Below are 16,600 nucleotides of genomic sequence, written 5' to 3' on the forward strand. Positions count from 1 at the left end.
CATTCTTAATGAGTCCAGAGGTGTTCAGTTAAACCAACTTTGGGATTGAGAATAAATGTTCTGAAACGTGGACTGTAAGTAGGCTGACTGTTGATCATTGTTGGCTGGATAAGGAACTTGCTGGTTTTTAAAATGCTTGTGATACAATAGTTCTGTTTTTAAAACCCAAGCACTGCTCATACATAAATTGAGAGTCTTCTCTAGAAGACATTAAAAACAGTGCATTTTAGGCCGGGAGCGGTGGCTCACACCTGTAATCCCAGCACTTTAGGAGGTGAGCAGATTGCCTGACTTTAGGAGTTTGAGACCAGCCTGGGCAACCTGGTGAAACCCTGTCTCTACTTAAAAAAAAAAAAAAAAGCAAAAAAATTAGCCAGGGGTGGTGGTGGGAATCTGTAACCCCAGCTACTCGGGAGGCCGAGGCACCAGAATCTCTTGAACTCAGGAGGTGGAGGTTGCAGTGAGCCCACGTTGTGCCACTGCAGTCCAGCCTGGGTGACAGAGTGAGACTCTGTCCCCCAAAAAAGAAAAAAAATAGTGCATTTTGGGTTTTAAAACTAAAATTGGGATGTGTTTCTTCATAATGAGAGGTGGTCATCGAGTATGAGTCCCGATGTGAGTTTGTCCCCAGAGATGCCATCTGGCTTGTAGCAGAGTTCATTTTCATGGTGTCCCAGAATATTTTTGTCTGATTTTTAAAATCTCTTCAGCCCTGAGAATGGGCCCATCAGACCAGCCATGTGGTTGGTACTTCCGCTGGTATGAAAGAGCCCCACCGCCTTGGGGAATTTACCCCTCCCAGGTTCTCCCATTCAGAGCCTCTGCCCTGATCAGCCACCCCCAGGGAGGGAGAGGCGGGAAGATTAGCCTACCTATTCCCTTCTCTATTGCAGGGGCTGCAGGAAGAGGGGCTGGACCTGGGGGCACAGATGGAGGCTGCGAGGCCTCTGGTCCAGGAGAATCCCAACCACCAGCACAAAATGGACCAGCTTTCCTCCGACTTCCGGGCCCTGCAGAGGTCTCTGGAGGTAAGGGGCTGGCAGAAGGGCCTGTGCTTTGACAGAGAGCAGGCCCCTGTCATCCAACACACCTGGGGCCTTTCTCCCCTTTCCTGCCTTCATTCCTTCTAACCTCTCTTTTTTCTTTCTCCCTTTTTTTCTTCCCTTCCTGATTCATACAACAGACAATTATTGAGCACCTCCCATATGCCAGGCAGTATTCTAGGTGGCCCTAAGGATGGAGGTAGCAGAGCATGACAGCCCAGGCCCCTGCTCTCCTGGGTGTTACGCCCCAGTTGGGTAGATGGACAATTAATCATCAAGCAAACAAGTCAATGCACGATTACATATCGAGATTAGGGCCAAGCGGCAAAAGAAGAGAGCAGGCTGCTGAGATCCTTAGGCAGTCCAGAGCACAGGCGGCCTCACATCCCCTGCAGCCTGCACAAGGCCTGGAGGCCACAGAGGTTCGTCGCCAGTGCCCTCTAGTGGCTACCTCTGCTCTTTCTAGGGTTCGTCCAGGATTCAGTCCCCTTCCAGCAGTGGGGATGGAACTTGAAGCTCCTTCAAAACTGGCCTGAGGACAAGTGGAAATGCAGACCCCAGGCCCCACTGTGACACTGATTCAGATGCAGTCCTGGGTCTGCCTTTGTAACAAGCCCTGAGGAGTATAAAGCAGGGTCTCTGGCGCTCATACCTCAAGAAAACCTAGTGAGGCAGCGAGAGCTCTCCTTCCTACCTGACTTTGCACGCCCTATTTCATACCAAACATTCCTAACCTCCTCTTTACACTCCTGAAATTCATAGGGAAAATACCCACCCAGGAAATGGAAAAGAGAAATCAAAGGAAAGTAATTATAATACAATATTGTCCTTCAATATGTAAGTACTCCCAGATGGCCACACTCAAGACATAAGGAGCTGGTCAGAACGTGCCCTCCCTGTGTGACAGCCGCAAATGCCGTGTCAAGTGGCACAGCCATCACGGCCTCTAGTGATGTGGTTTTCTGAAATGTGAACAACGCTTGATAGAACTTTGATCAAACCCAAGAGCAGTCTTCCATCCACTTACACAAAGGGTGTATGCAGCTCTAGAGAAGTCAGTATGTTGGTTAAAGCTGCAAAATCTTCCTTGTGTTTGTGTGTTGATTGGAGTGACAGTCTGAGCTCAGGTCATGACAAGCAGGTTTTTTTACTGCTGTAGATATTAGGAGGACATGAGAAAATCGTGTGGGATGTGGGCGAATTCTGCGTTGGTGGACTATCCACCCCAGGGTGGAATGCGAACACCCATCCCTCTCACTCCACCTAGTATCACCCTCACCACCTCTATCGCAGCAACCGCCAACCCTCCCCACCAGTTTCCAGGACATAAGGCATCACCTGTGGAGACCCATTGGTCTAAGTGACGATTAATGTCTGGATGAATTCATTTAATTACATTCAATAAACTAGCAGTTAGTAGTTTCAAGGTCGAGGCAGTAGAGAAATAGGACACGCTGTCCTCACTCCTCAGGAGCCCATAGAAGCAGCAGAAGTCTCCTAATACCTCCATCCAAATGATGGGCTAGATGAGTCATTATAAGAAGCAGCATTAACTGAGCATCACTAGGTGTTGCAAAATGATGATATTCCAATTCTTATTGATTGTTTATATTCCTCTTTAAAGAGAAATTGCCCTTTTATTATTTTGGTACCCAGTGCTTGTTAATCTAATATGTCCTTCCCCACAGTGAGGCAGTCTCTGTGTCCCCCTGGGGGGCAGGTATCTGATGTTGGAGATCACAGCTCTATGCACGGGAAGCCCTTGGAGGCACCTGGTCTAATGTTGGCACACAGGGACCAGGAGGGGACAGGGTAGAGACAACTCAGAGAAGTGGAGTTTTAGATAACTTCTCAGGCCCTCATTGACGGCTCACTGAGGACAGAGGCAGCAGTGTCCCCAGCCCCTGGTATGGGCCTGCTATCCAGCGATCTCAGTCAGTGTCTGTGGAATGCAGAAGGCAGGGCCTGTGGTAGCCCTGCAGAGAGTCATGATGACCTTATCCAGGGAACACAGCTGGAATGGGAACGGCAGGCCCCCTGGGGTCTGACTGGTTCATGGCGGGCTATGTAAAGAAAGCTCCAAAGGTCACAGGCTGGGTGACCAGGGGCATAGAGAATGGCTGCCCTTCTGGGGACAGTGTCCACCTTTCCTGGAGACAGAGAGCTGAACAATAGATTGGCCCAGGAAACAGTACTCAGGAAAAAGAACAAAGAAAGACTGAATGTGAGTATCTGAGTGTGCAGCTCGATTAAATTTTTAAAAATTAAATGCATCTGTGTTACCAGCACCCAGATAAAACACAGAATTTTACCAGCCTCCCAAAGCCCCTGTGCCTGCGGTGATGCCCAGCTCACCATTCCTGACCCTCAAGGGGGGCTTTGACTTCACGCTTCCCGCAACATAGCTTGGGTTTGCCTGATGTTATCCTTCATTTAAATTGAATTGGACAGAATGTTTTCTTTTGTGCCTGGCCTTTAGCTCTCCACATGATGGTTGTAAATTCATCTGCTGTGTTACATGTGGTTATAGACTGTTCATTCTTGCTGCTGTAAAACATTCCATTGTGTGAATATACCACCGTGTATTTATTCATTCTACTCTTGATGGGCACTTGGATAGTTTCCAACTTGGGGCTGTCACATGTATGACCTCGGGTGAGGATGTGTTCCCATTTCTGGGACATACACCAGGAGTGGAATGGCTGGGCCATCAGCTACAGCCGTGTTCCGTTTGGATAGATTCTGACCCATGGTGTCCGCAAGTGGTTGGGCCAATTTACACTTGGATCAGTGGTGGACAGGAGATCCGATTTCCCCCACTCTCACCTAGACTTGGTCGTTTTCCTAAAAGTAAGACAGGCTTTAAACCAGAGTTGATCTTCCCAGGGTAAATTCCTTGTGCTGTGTGGAGGGAAGGACCAGCCCAGCCTCTTGTGGTGCTACTTGGTGGGGAGCCCTGGAGTCCCCAGCAGGTGTGAGAGCCCTGCAGGGTGGAGGTGGTGTGGGGGTCTCCCCCTCGGCCAGCACTCAGGGTGCCCTGGGCTCCCCGGGCTGTGCTGCAGGACCTTGTGGACAGGTGTCAGCAGAGCGTGCAGGAGCACTGCACCTTCAGCCACCAGCTGCTGGAGCTGCAGCAGTGGATCGCCATGACCACGCAAAAGCTGGAGGCACACCGGGGAGAGGCGGGCCCAGGGGATGCTGAGTCCCAAGAGGCCGAGTTTGAGGTAAGGCGGTGGTTCCCTCACCCACTTCCCAAAGAAGCAGCCTTGACGGACCAACGTTCCCACACCGAGGAGCAGAAACCTCCCTCCACCCTCACCGTGTGTGTGTGTGTGTGTGTGTGTCCGTGTGTCCTTTAGAGGCTGGTGGCAGAATTCCCGGAGAAGGAGGCCCAGCTGTCCCTGGTGGAGGCACAGGGCTGGCTGGTGATGGAGAAGACTTCTCCGGAGGGTGCTGCCATGGTGCAGGTGGAGCTCAGGGAGCTGGCAGAGTCGTGGCGGGCCTTGAGGCTGCTGGAGGACAGTCTGCTAAGGTGAGAGTGCCCCCTAGGCTCTGAGCCTTGCTGGGACACTGCCCCTTCCCACTCAGGGTACTCAGATACTCGTGGAGCAGGTGGCCAGGGTGCTGCCCAGTGTGGAGCCAGGGGCCTTGGGCACCTTCACACTTTGGCCCAGTTGGCTATTCTAGCAAGAGCAGGAGGAACCAGGAAATGTCCCCATCTTGAGAGTTAGCCTCCAGTCCATACTGGCTTGAGCCTCAGTTTCCCCATCTGCATCCATGGGCATACGCACCTTCATGACAGGTTACTCTGAGTTTAAAGTCAGAACCCGGATGTGAGCATGCCTCAGGAACATTCTCACAAACTTCAATGGGGTGCACTGACTCGTCACCCGTAGTTCCCCAATTCTATTACTTTTCCCATGTCCTGGTGGGTCCCCACCATATCTCTGCATTGACTGGGCTGAGTTTGTCTTCTCAGCCTCATCAGAAACTGGCATCTGCAGAGGATGGAAGTGGATTCGGGGAAGAAAATGGTTTTCACCAACAACATCCCGAAGTCAGGATTTCTAATCAACCCCGTGGATCCTATTCCCAGGCATCGTCGACGCGTGAGTCTGTCTAGCAGGGCTGTGGCAGAAAGGGCCAGGCCCCAGGTCGACAGGTGGGTAGGGATATCCAGCACAGGCCCCTCCCTGTCTGGGGCAACATGCTCTGCTCTGAGGACTTGGCCACATCCTGTCTTGTTTGAGCCTGCCCCAGCTGTGGCCAAAGAGCATTTGATCCTACTCCACAGAGGACCTCAGACATCCCACAGTCTGCAGAGCCAGGCCGCCAGGGCAGGTCAGGGGTATCCCTTAGCCAGTCAGATATCACCTCTGTGAGCCACTAGCAGCAGCTCCTCAGGGAAGAGAGTGTCGGGGCTGAAAGCTTCCTGCTGGCTCCACATTGGAAACCGAAACCATACAAGATGGGAATATTTTGTGCCATGTTTCATCCATCCCTTACTGCTTTTAGACGAACTTGAGCTTTGTGGAAAAGAAAGTTATTTCTTGTTATTCAAATACATCAAATTATTCATTTTCCCATTCATTCTTTCATTCATTTCTCCATTTGCTGAGTGCTACTTTGTTCCAAGGACTGTGCTCAGAGCTAGGATACAGCTGTGAGTAACGCTTCTGACCCTCAGAGAACTTGGAATCCAGTGGAGAGCTTTTCAGTGGGCACCCAGCCTTGTATTAAAATGCAGGTTCTGGGCTGGGTATGGTGAGCTACCCCTACAATCCGAGAACTTTGGGAGGCTGGGAGGCCGAGGCAGGAGGATTGCTTGAGGTCAGGAGTTTGAGACAAGCCTGGGGAAGAAGCAAGACCCCATTTCTATAAAAAATATTTAAAAATTAACTGGACGTGGTGGTGTGCACCTGTAGTTCCAGCTACTCAGGGGCCTGAGGTGGGAGGATCACTTGAGCCCAGGAGTTTGAGGCTGCAGGGAGCTGTGATTGTGCCACTGCACTCCAGCCTGGTGACAAAGCAAGACCCCATTTCAGTCAATCAATCAATCAACAAAAAATAATAAAATAAGATAAAATGCAGACTCTGAGTTAGTAGATCTGGCTAGGGCCCATAATTCGATTCTGCATTTCTAACAAGCTCTCAGGATAGGCCTATGCTGCTGGGCCTGGGAGATACTCACCTCTGTGAGCCACTAGCAGTAGCACCTGCAGCGGAGAGAGCATCGGGGCTGAACACTTCCTGCTGGCCCCAGAATGGAAACTAAAATCATACAAGATGGGTCTATTTTTGTGCCATGGCTCTATTTTATAAAAGAAAAGAAAAGAACTAACTACATCGTTTCACCCATCACTTTCCCTTACTGCCTTTAAACAAATTGAGCTTTGTTGAAAAGAAGCAAGGGAGTGGCATCCACAAGCTGTTAAATAAGGGTTTACAAAAAATAAAAAAAAACAAAACGTGGTGCACCTTGGCAGACAGGCCAGAGGCTACGGGAGCCTGCAGCAGTTCCTAGGTCCAGGACCGGGAAGCCTCTCCTGGAAGATAAGAAATCTCAGCTGAATTTTCCCGGCTGAGTGGCAGTGAGGAGAGGAGGGAGAGAGGTGTGTTCCCCGCAGAGGAGGCAATGTGTGTGAAGAGCAGAGGGAGAAATTCGAGTGCCAGTTGGAGGGGCCAAGACACGTCTACAGGCCCAGGCTCAGAGGACAGGGAAGGCAGCACGCGCAGTGGAACCAAGACTCACAGGTCACACTGGGAAGTAGTGAGGGGCACCAGTGTGGATAACCAAGAAATTAGCTGAATGGGCTTCCATCATAGACAGATCACTCTGGTCATGGAGCCCCAAGGGGGCAAGCATGGTGGAAGGGTGACTATTTGTATAGCCATCCTGGTAAGAGATGGTGGTGGCTTCCGTCACCTGTCAGGGGACCAGAGAGGGGACAGTGAGGAATGTTCTTGGCCCTTAAATGTGGCCATGTTGAGTAGAGATTCATTGTTCATCCCCCAGGCCTCTCCCGTCACCATTTTGGGTATCTTGTCCTCGTCCCTGGCCCTCTGCTCAGATGAAATTCCCAGGACACACAGCCAGGGGGCCTCTTCCACCTCTGACGCTTTGGCCTTGTGTGATCCTACAGGTAAATCTACAGGAAGAAGAAGGGAGCCATGAAGATTTCTCCCAGCTCCTGAGGAACTTTGAGGAGTGGTTGCAGGTGGAAAACTCCAAGCTGGTTAGAATGATCGCAATGAGAACTTCTACAGCCGAGGACTTGAGGACCAGAAAATCGAAGCTGCAGGTCTGTTCCCCAGGAAAGGTCTCTCATCCATAAGGTTTGCACCCACAGAGGCATTTGCCACCAGGGGTTCTTCAAAAGAAGGAGCACACCCATAGTTTGTGAGCTGTTCTCCCTTGTGTATAGATAATGGCTTTTAAACTTTTTTGGTTCAAAGATTTTAGAACTTTTTCTGGCATTCATTCGTGTATTCAGCATGCTTATGTATTTCCCTACTTGGAAAATACCACCACTAATCACTTGACTCCTGTCACTTAGCTATTGCTGTGTGACAAACCATCCCAACAGTCTGTGGCTGAAAACAACAACTATATATTTAACCCATGGTTCAGAAGCATGGCAAGTTAGGCTGAACTCAACCGGGCAGTGCCTCCAGTCTGTCTGCTGTCAGTTGTAGGTCAGTTGGGTGTCTCTACTTCTGGGGGCTAGTGGGCTATTAGAGATGAGAATGACGTGGACTACACATCTCATATACTCCTGTGGCACAGCCTGGACTTCTCATAGCAGAGGCAGGGCAGAAGAGAGCAATAGCAGCAGGCAAGGACTTTTGAGGTCAAGACTAGGAGCCACCATAACATTAATTCCCCTGCATTCTGTTTGCCAAAACCAGCCTAAAGTCAAGGAAAGGGAAAGAGACTCCACCACTTGATGGAAGGGATGACAAAGTCATATTGCAGTGGGTATGGATATGGCTGGGGGGAGGGAGATGGGGAAAGTCACAGCCATTTTTGCAACTGAACTACCACTTCTCTCGTGTCTTCTTCACTCCCACATCCAATCAGTTGCTGAAGCTCCTTGATTCCACCTCCTAGATATTTTGTGTTTCTCTTCCCTCGTACTACCATTGTCTTAATTTAGGCACTTACCATTTTTGGCCTTGACTATGGCTGTAGCCTCCCAGCTGATCCTCCTTTCTTCCTGTTGGGTCCCATCTAGGTCATGGCTCATTCTGCAGCCAGAATAACAAATATGACCCTGTCCTCCCCCTAATGAAAACCTTTCACTGAAGAGTTTAACCCCTGAGTTTATTATTCAAGGCCTTTCTCAACCAGGCCCTAGCTCACTTCTGTTTCCCTATTTTTCTGCATAATTTTACCATGATATGTTTAGGTTTGAATTTCTTTTTATTTATCTGGGTTGGGATTCATTTTAACTCCCGAATCTGTGGTCTAGGATCTTTCTGGAAAACTCTCTAACATTATTTTTTTTCTCTTAATTCCCAAACTTGTTACTTGTATTTTTTTCTACTAACAATATTTCTTAAAATATCACCTCTGCCTTGTTCCCTTTCTCCTCTCCTACTGTGATGTCATTTAAACATATGTAACTACTTCTCATTGTGTGCTTTATGTCTCTTACTGTCTCCTGTGTATTTTTCATCCCTTTCTCTCTTCATGTTGCATTCTGGATAGTTTTTCTGATTCATCTTTCAGTTTACTAATTCTCTCTTTAGCTGTGTTTCATCTTCTGTTACACATGTCTATTGAGTTCTTAACTTTTGTTGTTGCAGTTATCAGTTCTAGAACTTCTATTTGGTCCTTTTAATAATCTACTCTATCATTTTTCTTATCTTTTTTTTTTATTTTATAGCTCCTGTCTTAACTGAAACTCTATCATTTTTCATACCTTCCAGATACTTGCTGAAATTTTTAAATCTATCTTTTAATTATTTGAACATAACAAACATAGCTTTTTACAGATTGTGTCTAATAATTCTAATATCTCAAGGCATTTTATGAATGTTTCTGTTGTATATTATTTCTGACTCTTCTTACTCTTGGTTTCTTGTGTCTTTGTGTGGCTGCTTTGTGTGCTAGACATTGTGTTTGCCAAAATATGTATAAGAGGGATTTAAGATTTAGGATAGGCTGGGCGCGGTGGCTCACGCCTGTAATCCCAGCACTTTGGGAGGCCGAGGAGGGTGGATCACCTGAGGTCAGGAGTTTGAGACCAGCCTCAACATGGAGAAACCCCATTTCTACTAAAAATACAAAATCAGCCAGGTGTAGTGGCACATGTCTGTAATCCCAGCTATTCGGGAGGCTGAGGCAGGAGAATTGCTTGAACCTGGGAGGCGGAGGTTGCAGTGAGCCAAGATCATGCCATTGCACTCCAGCCTGGGCAACAAGAGAGAAACTCTGTCTCAAAAAAAAAAAAGAAAAAAGATTTAGGATAATCTTTTCCGCCAGAGTCGATTTTATTTGCTACTGCCAGGCAAGTAGGGACCTTTCATTCTGGGACCACTAAATCCAAGTTCAAGGCTTGAGTTTCCCTGGTCTACTAAGATGACTTTGAACTGGGCTGCAAGTCTACACAAGGTCCAGGTTTACTTCTGGTTCATTTTTAATAGGTTGAAGGCTTTAGGAGCTCAGCAAAAGGGTGAATGAACCCTATCAGACTCTCCACCTCTGCAGGCCCCAGACTTTGAACTTTGTCTCTCCAGCCCAGTGAGGCTGCAAAAGCAAAGATGTTTTACCGCTATTCCTTCCAAATTGGCAAATGTTCTATGGGCAAAAGCACATCTGAACACAGCCCTGACTGCCCTGGGTTTTCATTCTTTCCCAGGTTGTGGCCCAGTGTGCCTCACATTCTTTTGTTAATACTTTCATGCCTTTAAAATGCTTTAAATATTTTGTCCTTAGTGAGAGATTTGGTCCCAATTATCTAGTTGGCCATTACCTGGAAGTCTTCCTTGCCTGCCTCTCCTGTCTCGTATTTGGTTACTCCTCTCATTCCCCCCACCACACCACTACCCAACTCCAGCCATATCAGAAATGACTTTCCGTTCCTCGGGTTAAACCCACTTGCTTTTTGTACAGCATACGTTCCTGCGGGCTCTGAGAAGCTAACCAAGGTGTCCCATATTACATGCTAGTAGAATGGGGCAGAGCCAGGATCCAAAGCCAGGACTTAAACCTGGGCTCCCGGATTTATAGCCCCACTCCTACTGCCCCATCACACCACCTCTCAGGAGTCCTGAGAATAAAAGTTTCCATCCCAAGGAAACACAGTACTTATATTTCCCGAGAAAAATCTGCACATTACACCACTCTGCCAGGCTCAAAATGCTAACGGAAAGACATGTTCACAATCACAGCTTTTAGAATGATGTGAACTCTAGTCAAGCTCTCTGGGGGACTTGGTCCTGGAATGTCAGATTTGGAAGTGACCACTGGAGGTCTGCAGCCCAGCTGCCCGTTCCATGCAGGAGGCCATCTGTAACATTCCTGAGAGCAAGGGCTAGGCCTTGGCTTGAATTGCACAGATGGGAGTCCCACTTTATGGATTCTGTCTGCCTCCTCCCTGCCTACCTGTCTGTTGAGTGAAATTTGATGGACCCATCCTTACCAGGCAGGTGGGGCTGTCTGGGCCATGTGGAAGCCGCACCATGACGCTGCTGTTTCCCCCAGGAGCTGGAGGCTCGGGTGCCAGAAGGTCAGCATCTCTTTGAGAACCTCCTTCGTCTCGGGCCAGCAAGGGGGACCTCGGATGAGCTGGAAGATCTGCGCTACCAGTGGATGCTGTATAAGTCCAAGCTGAAGGACTCTGGTCACCTGCTGGTAGGTGCCAAGGATGTGCAGGTCCCAGATTCCAGGGACAGGACTGTAGCTAGGCCTGGATTTGCCTGGGGATACAGTGCTAAGCCTGCATCCACCCTGCCCTATGCATTCACACACCAGGCAGAGGTGACCACTCAGGCAGAGCACAGGGACACTCATGGGTTCTGGGCACTTGACTCAGGTGATGCAATTTGACCATCCAACCACCTCATGAGGCTGAAGTCCCAGTCAGGACAGCAGTGACCTCATAATTAATGTGTAAGGAGTGCTTCCAACCTCCCAAGCCGAGGGCCCTGTGTGCACTGTCCCATTCAGTCTGTACGGTTGCCCTCTGCTCAAGTCATTGTATCTCCAGACTCCAGAGGGGAGCTGAGACTCCAAGCAGCAAAAAAACTTGTCCAAGGCCACATGGGTGGTCAGTGGTGGAGCCAGCCTGCAGACACACCCTCGTGTTGTAGGCGTGACCTGGGGAAGCACTGGAGTGGCATCAGGAGCCCTGGGGTCCAGCCCCATGTCTCTAACTTGCCCTGTGTCTTAGTTGAGCAAGCACCTTCCTTTTCGGGGGCCCCTGTGTCTCCTTACACAAAATAATAATAATAATAATAGCAAACTAGTAATGATCATAACCTTTGCTCAATGCTATGTCCTCATAACAGCCCTTTAAAGAGATGATTCCTTTATATGTTATATAAAGGAATATGTGTTATATGTTATATAAAGGAATATGTGTTATATGTTACATAAAGGAGGTGATTCCTGTTATATGCCCTGTGAACCAATGAGGAAACTGAGGCACAGAAGTTAAGTTTCCTAGGTCCCTAAGTCTGAGGAGGGTGGTGAGCTGGCCCCTAAGGGCCCTTTCAGCCTCAGACCCCAGCCCCAAGCTGGGCGCCCCAGGCTTTCCTGGCCCGGGAGCAGCCGAGACGGCCACTAGGTGTCAGCCCAGCCCAAGCCAGGTTGGCCATGGCCCCGCCGGCCTTGGCCACGGCCTTTCCAGACAGAATCCCAGCTGGGCCTGAAGTGTGTTAAAAAGCTCATTAAATCGAATCACCTGCTGGCTCAGGCTGTCCAGATGACCAGAAGTTTTAAAGAAACACTCCCCTGACAAAATGAATATTCCATTACAGGCTCTGTTGGGATTTAAGTTTCACTCACTTAACTTATTTTTTTTCCCCCTTTTCCTCTCCTTCCCTAAAATAACAGACACAAAGTTCTCCAGGGGAGCCGACTGGATTCCAAAAGGTACAGTGTCTGCCTTCTGCTCCACATGGCTAGCGGGCAGGGTGCCTGGAGGGTTGGTGGGCCCGTGACACTGGGGCAAGACTCGTGGGCTTTCTGGAAGGTTCCAGGAAGACCAAAGAACATTTATGGGGGATCAACTCTGGGCTGCACTGTGCTGGGCCCCAGGATTCTTGCTCTCAAGAAGCCCCAGGCTTGGGGGGAGGCTGGCAGGTTGTACAGAGCCCTCCGCTGGGACAGGCACATAGCAGAGAGAGGATCTTGGAGTTCACCCTCCTAAATCAGGACACGCTGGGGAGTGGACAAAGATGCTACCAATGATTACGCTGTGACAACAGGTGTGAACCGGGACTGTCCCAAGAAACCTGGGTTGTTGTGGGCAAACTGGACGGTGTGGCCACCCTGGTGATGGAGAGTCTACAGGGCTCGGTAGGGACAGGAGAGGGAGGGATTGTGCCTTTGAGTTCTACTAGGCAGGTGTTTCCACTTACCCTACTGAGCCATGCTCAGAGTCACTCCCAGGGTCTTTGCAGACTGAAGCAATAACAATAACAGCAGTAATAATGACAACGAGTAATAGGTATGATTATTACTTGAGATGCTATGTATTGGCCACCCGCTGTGTGTGCCAGGAACTGTGCTAAGTTGTGGTTAGGGCCTCTCCTGTAACTCTCCCAGTGACCACTAGGAGGCAGTATAATCTCAACTTTCAGCACGAGGAAACAGAAGGGGCAAGCCTGAAGTGACTTGTTCAAGGAAGGCCTCAGCTCCTCAGTGGTCTCTGGCCTCTGAATCCAAAACCCATGTTGTTAACCTTCCACGCTGTGACTTGGAGAAGACTTCCCTGGGGCCTGGAGCGTCTCCCCATTTCTGGAAAAGCCAAGTGTAAATTGGTGTCTCCTAGTGCCACCGTTTCCAAGGGAACGAATGCTGTGTTTTCCTGCTAGGCACTGGCCCGTAATGACACGAGCCTCCTCCGGCATGCTGTGATCCAAGGAGCTCTGAGTTCCTTGAGATCTCTCATTCTTTGGAATCTGCGTTTCCTAGAAATCTGTGATTTCTTCTTGGCCTCCGGCTGGTGTCATAAATAACATCTATAGGAGAGTGGGTGACCAATGGACTGGGCAGAGCAGTCACAAAATCAAGGCTGGGCTCTGGGCCCAATACCAACTGGCTTTGTGGCTTCGAGGGAGTTGTTTGGCCCCTTGGGACTCACTTTCCCCATCTATAAAATGGAGGTTTTTTTTTTTCCTTTGAGACAGAGTCTCCTGTCACCTAGGCTGGAGTGCAATGGCACAATCTCAGCTCACTGCAACCTCTGCCTCCCGGGTTCAAGCAATTTTCCTGCCTCAGCCTCCCGAGTAGCTGGGATTACAGGCATGCGCCACCACGCCCGGCTAATTTTTGTATTTTCAGTAGAGACGGGGTTTCACCATGTTGGCCAGGCTGGTCTCAAACTCCTGACCTCAGGTGATCCACCCTCCTCGGCCTCCCAAAGTGCTAGGATTACAGGCGTGAGCCACTGCACCCAGCCTAAAATGGAACTCTTAATGGCAACCTTATTTACTTCATGAACTTATTTTGAAGATCATGTGAACTGTTGTATATGAAAGTAGAAATGCTTCTGATCACTTAAGCCCTGCCCCCAACACCCCCCAGTTTAGAATAACAAACAGACTTCTCATGAGAAAGGGAAAATCATCAGGAAAGGACAGGTGCTCTACACAGGCCGGCCTGGTGGGTCCTGGTGGGAGATGGGGGACCTAGGACCTGGTGTCCAGACCGACTCTAGCTCCTGCACTTTAAACCTCTCTCTGGTTGGAAGCCCCCACCTACGCAGCCCCCAGGCCAGGATCCATGTGGGTGTCAAGTCTGGGCCCCCTGGTGTCTAGCCATGGTGCCTAGCACATAGTAAGTGCTCACGAAATGTTTTTGAGTAGTGACATTTGCTGGCTGACACCAGCCCTCCAGCGCAGGCTCAGGTTCCTACAACCTGTAATTAATGTGTTACTGTGATATGTTCACAGCCATAGTGTTCCTTGCTGTCTCTACCCACCCTCCCTCCCTCCCTCCCTCCTTCCCTCCCTCCTTCCCTCCTTCCTTCCTTCCTTCCTTCCCTCCTCCCTCCCTCCCTCCCTCCCTCCTTCCTTCCTTCCTTCCTTCCTTCCTTCCTTCCTTCCCTCCCTCCCTCCTTCCCTCCCTCCTTCCCTCCTTCCTTCCTTCCTTCCTTCCCTCCTCCCTCCCTCCCTCCCTCCCTCCTTCCTTCCTTCCTTCCTTCCTTCCTTCCTTCCTTCCTTCCCTCCCTCCCTCCCTCCTTCCCTCCCTCCTTCCCTCCTTCCTTCCTTCCTTCCTTCCTTCCCTCCTTCCTTCCTTCCTTCCTTCCTTCCCTCCTTCCTTCCTTCCTTCCTCCTTCCTTCCTTAGTTCTGACTGTGCCAAGCTCTGTTTTAGGCACTGAGATACATCAGTGAACAGAGGAGCAGTGACCTGTCCTGTAGACTGTACATCCTGCCTGGGTGGAGAGAGGGGGATGGGGCCAGAGCACACGCATCCAGCTGATGCTGCCCAGTAGCAGTAGCACAGTGGGAATCTCTGGGTCAGAGAGCTCTGAAGGTCACGCCACTTGGGATCCATGTAGCCCTGAGGTGTATCTTGCCTATGACCAGAAGACGTTGGGCACAGCTTGGTGGGGTATGCAAAGCAGGAAAGTCCTAAATGACTAAAGAATCTGCTTACTTGGGCTATGTTTAAAACAATTGGATGTGTAAAAATTTGACTTTGGTGCTTGCTGCCTTTTGAGCTAACGGATCTCAGCCCACTGTGAAGAAGTAAACAACGTGGGGGCCAATACACGGAGACCGTCTGTGGCTCATTTATAGGACAGCTTGATAAAACATAGATTGCTGGACCCCACCTCCGGAGTTTTCGATTCATTAGTTTTAGGGTGGCCCATGAATCTGCATTTCTAACACGATCTCAGGTGATGCTGCTGCTGGGGGCTTGGGGACCACACTTTGAGAACCACCACTTTACACTCTGGGTTCAAACCCAGGCTCCCCCATTAGTGTGTATGACCTTCAGTGAGTCATTTAGCCGCAGTCTTCCAAACTCAAATGCGAGTCCACTCAGCTCCTGGTAGTAAAGTTCCTGTTGTAACAATGGCACATAGTAGGTTCTCAAGTGCTGTGTGAATGGGGACCTGGGAGACTTCTGCAGACACCGTCCTCCTTTTCTTTCTGAGAGCGAAGTGAGCAATGACACATCTGAGGGGGAAATCCTCCCTTGGCTTTGGTGTGTGCGTGATTCTTCGCGGGTTGGGGTGTGGTGTATGCCTGTGTGGTTATGCACACGCATGCACGTATGCACATTCACAGGCCTGGCAGGTAGCAAGTAGGTGCTGTCTTCAGAGGCTGTAATCTTGCCAACTTAAAAACATTCCACATATTATTTTTGGTCTAAGGGGAAAGGGGGAAAAAAAACTTACCCCAAAGCTAATTATTTATGAGCAGTTGGTTCTCCACACTTTTTTTCCTCCCTCCATGCTCCAAGTCATTGAAAGCCCCAGCTACGTCAGTGGCTTCAGCCTGCTTGTTTGTATAAACAGAATAATTAAGATTTATTAAATTTGCAGCTGCCTACACACTTGCCAACTCACTGCCCCAGTTGTGTTTGCCTGCAGCATTTTGACACGTGAAATGTAATTGCTTTTCGAGTTGCAGTTGTGCTGTGAGTCAACTAAATTGCATTCCTTGCATTGGCCCAGAGAAGCGGTATAGCCCTACCTGAGACAAACTTTTAGTTGGGGATGGACTGGCCAAAGGTTCTGTGAGCGAGGGTGAAATAGGGCAGTGCTAGTTTGCAGAAGCAGAGAGCAGGCATCTCCCATCCATTTCATATGTGGGCTCTTGGAATATAGACCCAGATGTTGTGTGACCTGAAAGTAGCATTTTATTTATTTGACTGTGTTTCATAGGTCTTAAGACTCATAATTTTTCACATTTTCACATCTCTGGAATTCGGGTGTCTTATTACAATGTAGTTCTTCCAATGAAGATTTAGGTTTACTGCCCGTCACCCCCAACCTGAGATTCCTTTAAATTAAAATGTCTGCTTGCGGGTTGTGTTCTATTTGGGTTTCCTTTGGACCACACTGATTGTGTAAACCGAGACCGCCAACCTTGGGGAGCTCCAGCCTGTGGTTCAAACTCTTAAGGAGGAGTTTTGATTTCCTACCCTTCACCCACTGCCAAGAGAAGACCTGGAATTTCCTTGCCTCCTCTTTCTGTGAGCTGGGTTTATTTCTCATTTCTCCTTACACTGAAGGTGCAGCTCCCTTGGTCCCCCATACTGATGTGGGCTTTCCAATCAGATGCACCATCTTGGTTGCTGTTCTTTCCTTTCTTAGTGGTTTGTAAAATAATGGTGCACTTTATAATCAGCGTCTTAGATTGAATGAGCTAC

The 16,600-nt window shown here is 49.2% G+C and overlaps 1 protein-coding gene across 3 annotated transcripts in view; it reads left to right on the plus strand.

The window, feature by feature from the left end:
- The window catches only part of SYNE3 (spectrin repeat containing nuclear envelope family member 3), a 108,239-nt gene that overhangs the window by 72,280 nt on the left and 19,359 nt on the right, over window positions 1–16,600 (plus strand). For 2 of the 3 annotated variants that reach the window (XM_055288275.2, XM_055288274.2), the window contains exons 11-17: window positions 894–1,028; window positions 4,106–4,267; window positions 4,403–4,575; window positions 5,023–5,152; window positions 7,187–7,345; window positions 10,753–10,902; window positions 12,106–12,144. In XM_055288275.2, the coding sequence (XP_055144250.1) occupies window positions 894–1,028; window positions 4,106–4,267; window positions 4,403–4,575; window positions 5,023–5,152; window positions 7,187–7,345; window positions 10,753–10,902; window positions 12,106–12,144 (948 nt within the window). Of the gene's footprint in view, window positions 1–893; window positions 1,029–1,509; window positions 4,268–4,402; window positions 4,576–5,022; window positions 5,153–7,186; window positions 7,346–10,752; window positions 10,903–12,105; window positions 12,145–16,600 lie in introns of those variants that run through there. The other variant, XM_063645493.1, reaches the window with a different exon arrangement.

The sequence above is a fragment of the Symphalangus syndactylus genome, chromosome 8 (genome assembly GCF_028878055.3).
Source record: "Symphalangus syndactylus isolate Jambi chromosome 8, NHGRI_mSymSyn1-v2.1_pri, whole genome shotgun sequence".
NCBI classification, from domain to species: Eukaryota; Metazoa; Chordata; class Mammalia; order Primates; family Hylobatidae; genus Symphalangus; species Symphalangus syndactylus.